The sequence below is a fragment of the Eufriesea mexicana genome, unplaced genomic scaffold, assembly GCF_001483705.2.
Source record: "Eufriesea mexicana isolate 0111107269 unplaced genomic scaffold, ASM148370v2 scaffold2467, whole genome shotgun sequence".
NCBI lineage: Eukaryota > Metazoa > Arthropoda > Insecta > Hymenoptera > Apidae > Eufriesea > Eufriesea mexicana.
In genome coordinates this window covers 1,647,218-1,653,180 of record NW_016910588.1, presented here as the reverse complement: position 1 = coordinate 1,653,180, position 5,963 = coordinate 1,647,218, and the positions used below count along the sequence as shown (strand labels likewise).

Here is a 5,963-nt window from a genome sequence, read left to right as displayed (position 1 = left end):
TTTTATATACAGTCAGTTTTATATATATTATAAAAGTATAAAAAAAATACAACTTTAGATAAGTTTTAGTAATCTCTATACTTTCTATAAATATTGCAGCTATCAAACAAATAAGCTATAGGAAGGACAGAGGATGAATCTGTCATTAAATAGGTAGATAACTTTTGAAGATTTATTTAACAATGTCTCAGATTGCCACCATGTATATATTAAAGATACATTCAATTACATGAAAGATAAATCAAAATAATTACGTTTCTTAGATCTCTATATAGAGATCTTCAATAGATCCCTAAATCCACAGTGGGTAATGGAATGTATTACTTGCAGATAAGATAGTGTTACTACTGTAGCGACGTATTACCAAGAATTTAAAGGTGGGGGTTTCGGGCGGGTCGCAAACGGACACAGGCGGAGGAAGTGAAATGCTCCCCTTGCCCCTGAGCCCCCGCGCGCCATCTTTCCAGCTCTGCACAGTACATACAGCTGTTTGTCGGCTGCGTCGATCGCACGGCGAAAACGAAAAATCGAGGACAACTTAACCTCACGTGCTACACTACACACGACCACGATAAAGACCTCGAAAATTAGACGCTTAAAACTATCATAAACCTTAACCGGAAAATCATAGTAATAAATCACCCAACCAAGAACCGATCAACCCTCGAATTGTCCTTCTTCGTACCCCCTTTCCTACTTTCACTTTTCTATCCACTATCTTCCCCACTCTCACTTTTCTCCTCCCAAAATTTAAGGAACAGACGACCCAGGCTAACGTTCATTCTTTGGTTAACTAGTGACAGAAACGGTGTATATACGAGCAAATAATTCTCATCTTCATTTGTTTATTTTTCGTTACTTGTTATTTATCGTCGCTATACGTTTATTTGTCATTAAAAATAGTGTTGAAGAAATTCGATCAAGATGTCATCCGGTAAAAGGCAATCGGTTACTGTGGCACAACGTTTGGAGATTGTTCAAAAATTGGAAGACGGTGTAAGTGTTGAAGATCTCGTTATGGAATACGGTGTCAGTAAGAGAACTATACGCCGGTATAAAAAGGACTCCATGTCGATTCGACAGCTGTCTGAGAATCCACTGTGCATGCATTTGAAAAGGCAACGGACATCGTTATACGAGGACATGGAAGCCGAGCTATACAAGTGGGTCTTGAAAAGGCGGGCGCTCGGAAGGACCCTAACCAACACGTTACTGCAGGAGAAGGCCAAGGAGCTGCACGCTGAGTTTGGCAGTTCGTCAAACTTCACGGCGAGTCAAGGTTGGCTCTCTCGGTTCAAAACCAGGTATAATATACGTCTCGGGACCGTGCACGAAGAAAAGGTGGATAGCGACGAGCGGGCTGTGCAGAAATTCATAAACGAACTAGAAAAATTGTTGATTCGCGAGGAATACACCGAAGAGAATATTTATAACATGTGCGAGTCCATTTTAATGTGGAGGGCTCTCCCCACAGAGGCACTAACACAGGAAGAATATCGAAGGACGTCTGTCACTAAAATGAAGAGGGATCTCGTTACAGTGGCGTTCTGTGCTAACGCTACTGGTAAACACAGGTTGCCTCTGCTTTTTGTCAACAGGTATGCTAACCCCAAGGCTCTCAAGCATTGCAAGCAAATTTTACCAGTCGTCTACAAATACGAGTGCAACGGTTGTATCAACGAACGTGTGTTTAGTGACTGGTATTCTAATCATTTTAAAGTTAGCGTGAGACAGTATCAGTTACATGAACATCGTAAAGGAAAGGTGCTGTTATTAGTGAACCATTCTAGTGCACATATGATTCCCGAGGAACTTCGGTATGACACTCAGTTCAAATTAGTGCTTTTCCCGCCTAACGTATCTTCCTATATAGAGCCTATGGCCCAGGGTGTGATCGGCAGATGTAAGAAATTATTTCGTCACGAACTGCTGCGCAAGGTTCTTCGATACGATCGTAACATCAGGGAATTTTACGCATACTATGACATAAAACATTGCATAGACTTGATCACGGACTCCTGGCGTGCGGTAACGGAGGGGAGCATTAAGTACTCGTGGAGAAGACTCCTGAAACGACAGGCTATAGCCAAGAGCGCCGAAACAGAGGGTAACGATAGCGTCTATCAGGATTCGGAACTGAATCAAATTATTCCGACGGAGCAAATCGTCAAATGGATATCCGAATGCGAAGAGACGGAGTCGATATTAGACAAACGTAATGTAAAACACGAAAGCTCGGCACACCGTTGTCCCATAGAGGACGAAGAATTAGACTATATATTCCTCATGTTAGGAAAGTGGGCCAAAACGCAACCCGAACTTATTCAGTTGCAGACGAAAGTTTTAGTTGATTATTATAATAAATAATAAACTTGGTTTCCTAATTCAGAAACTTTTTTTAATCTAATTTTACATTACTTGGATTATGCAGCAGTGCTCGGTTAAATTGTAGCGCGATCTGTTCGGTTAAATTGTTACGGTTCATCCCCACTCTTCTCCCACTACTCCGTGTCTCGAGCTCAGCGAAATCTGACACGGTAGACAAGGAGAGAGAATTGGTAAAATGGGAAGGAAAGAGACAACAGATGTAGGACGAAGAGATGCCACTATTGAAAAAAGCAAACATGTAGCATAGGAAATTTTACTTTTTGGAATTTTTAGTTTAAGTTTTTGGAAATAGTGTCAACGCGTTGCTAGGATCCTTCCGATTAAAAGAAGTCAAAATACGACATATATCGGACTATTTTGTTATTATTATAATTTATATATATATATTAATTATAATTTTATTATAATTAAAATTGGTTCGAATTATACCGTGTTTGGACTTATTTTAACCGGAAGAATCGCAGTGATGCATTGGTACCATTTTTACAAAGATCATATAAAAATTAGGAAAAATATTTTTCTAGTGGTTATGTCAACGTACTATATCTACTTCGCTTCCTCTTGTCATACCTCTTTTATTTCTTTATTTGTCAAAACTCGAGTCAATTCGATTAAAACATGATGTCGGCTTACGATCTTTTACAATTTAACCGAGCATCCATGTATAAGGACAATTTTATTACTATTAGTATTATTATTGTGTTTGCTATTATTGTTATTGTTATTATTATATACATAAGTATTTTTAAGTATATAGGTATTATGAAATTTATTTCGTACCCTGTTTCTTGACTAATTAAATGAAATTTATTTAACTTAAAATTCATCCGGATGTAGCCATGTTTGGTACCATTCTGATGGTAACAATTTTGACAATTCGATGAAAATAATGTTATATCGTTAAAGTGAAAAATAGAAAAATTTGAATTTTCTTGGTTCGATGACTCATTAGTGGTTGAGTCACCGTCGATACGGATCGCAGATAACGTCGAGACATGCTTTGAGCGAGTAGTTCCAGGAAGTGGTGGGGATAGCTCGTGGCCACTTATACGGACAGGTCGGTAGCCATTTAACTGGACAGTACCGTATGCCCTGAGGGTCGGACAGCTATTTTGGGCATCGAGGTAGAAATAAGAAGTGTAGTACAGTGCTGTACAATGTGCGTTTTGAATAGGTTCTAGTAAAATATTTTTAACATTTTTATTTCTGATAAAATTCTGCCAAGTGTTAAAGTTCTTTCAAATACTGTAAACCTTAAACGAAGTTTACAAGTGACTACGAATAATAGTTTTATAAATAGGTATTATTAAGTTAGTCAACGATCTTTTTCGTTTTATTTCGTTTGGGGTATGAGACTGTAAATCTGTACGGCCCTGTGTGTCGTAGTATCAATCGGTTTAATCACCCGATACATTAACTTATGAACCTACAATATTCTGTATTTTTTTTGTCTCTCGACTTGAGGGCTTGTAAGCATTCTTACCATTTTTCAACATTTCTAATTCTGCATACAATAGAATTGCGATATTAGTGGTGATTGAAATTGGAAGTAATGTCTCTATGTTATTAGGAACAAGATGTGGAGTAGGTTATCTCAAAATAACAGTTTCAAAATACTTATTTGTTTTCGTACAGGTTATGTCAATACCTTTCAACAGATAGTCGATTATGATTTTCAGGAAAAATAAAGCATACTGTGAATGTTTCCCAATTTTCAAAATGCTTTTAACGCATAAAAGAATTTTTATCTTCGAAATTGTTAATCGCATTTTCTTTTTAATTTACACAAAATGGAGAATTTAAACTTTGTAAATAATTACTTTTTGAGGCAGGAAGCTCATACTATACTCTTACTATATGTAAAGTTATAAGTAAATTTTTATTTTGTATTTTTCTAAATAATTTGTAAAAATCATCTAATGTACTTGAAAATTTGGAAAAGTATCATTATATGTAATTTATTTGAAAAATTATTTTGTAAAAAACATCTTATATGTTACAGGATAAATTTCTAAAAATAAAATATTTTTTTAGATTGTGGAATATAATATTGTACCTGAAAAACTTACAAACTAAAATTATACATGTACATTGTATTTATGTTATATTTTATGAGTATCAGAAATGTGTGTGTGTGTGTGTGTGCGCGCGCGCGCGCGTGTGTGTGTAAGATAGAGATAGGAAGAAAGAAATTTAGTGATTAATCAATTACTATGGTCATATCATCTTTTCCTTTTTTTTATTAAATATAAAGTTATTAAATATAGTTATATTGTTGTTATTTGAGATTGTACTTATTAAGAAAAAACCTACCTGTGAACATTCCTAAACTATCATAATTAAACACTACGTGTCATAACTGAACACTATATATTTTATTTAAAAACAGATATATACATTTAAGCACTTTAGCGTTAATCATTGTTTTCTGATTAATTACTTACGTATGTATTAAACTTTTAACTTAAAAGTAACCAATTTAAATAAAAATTAAATTAAAAAACTTGAATACAAACACTCTGTCTCATTATGAATTTACTTTACCTTCAAATTTAACTTAAAAGTATTTTGGCTGATCATGAATTTAACTTAATAAATATTATAATTAATCAAAAGCCTGTCTTAACCTGTAAATGAAAGATCTAAAGATTGAGATCATATGTTCTGCCTACATAAACATTAAAATATAATAAAGGAAGAGAAAGAAAATATTACATCAAATATCACTTAAATACCTTCACCATTCAATCTAACCTTAAAATTCTTCATAAACACTATGTACATTATTGTATATGATCCTTCGACGAAACGTTGTTATATCATGAATAAGAAGAAACTTAAATGTTTTCTCTTAAGTCCATTTCGTAAAATATTTATTTGTGAAATGCACAGTTTATGATGAGAAGAACAAAATTTTAAAACAAACCTCTCCCTGCAACTGACTAGTTATGACTGACACTTGAATTCGCCGTGATGTTTATACATATACGTATATATATGCATTGGATTTTTCACAGAGTGGGGGTATCAGAAGTTGTACTTACAGTCTTATGACATCAAATATTAGCATATTTAGTTTTCTCAAAATTGATAATTGAAAAATGATACCAAATTTTTATTTTAAATTTCCAATATTCTTTTTGAATATGCAATATACACTTCTATAACAATTAAATAGTATAATATATTATAACAATTAAAATAGTATAATATATTATCAAAGGTTTATATAAATTTACTTATATATCGTGGTACGTGTCTAAAAATTTCATTTTACATTTATATGTATATCCTAAAATTTTACTGAAATTTTATTCTGCGTTTAAATTAATTTAGGATTATATGATAATCAATTTGATTAATCCTCTGCACTCGAGAGGCACCCTGCAGTCGCCATTTGATAAAATTTCGAAGATCGATATTAATTAATATGTCAAATTCAAGATAATGTAACGGTGCGCGAGATATCAAAATCAAATAATTCTACGTGTTAATTATTACACGATTTCTTATTTACTGCTCAAAGAAATATCGTTATCTTTATAGCAGAAAATTTTTAAACTCCTACCCTTCTT

General features: G+C 33.8%; 1 protein-coding gene across 1 annotated transcript; it reads left to right on the top strand.

Moving 5' to 3' along the window:
• The first annotated feature begins 924 nt into the window (after positions 1–924).
• Positions 925–2,367, top strand: LOC108550066 (jerky protein homolog-like). The gene has a single exon (XM_017903666.1). The coding sequence runs from the start codon at positions 925–927 to the stop codon at positions 2,365–2,367; it is 1,443 nt and encodes a 480-aa protein (XP_017759155.1).
• The last annotated feature ends 3,596 nt before the right edge of the window (positions 2,368–5,963 follow it).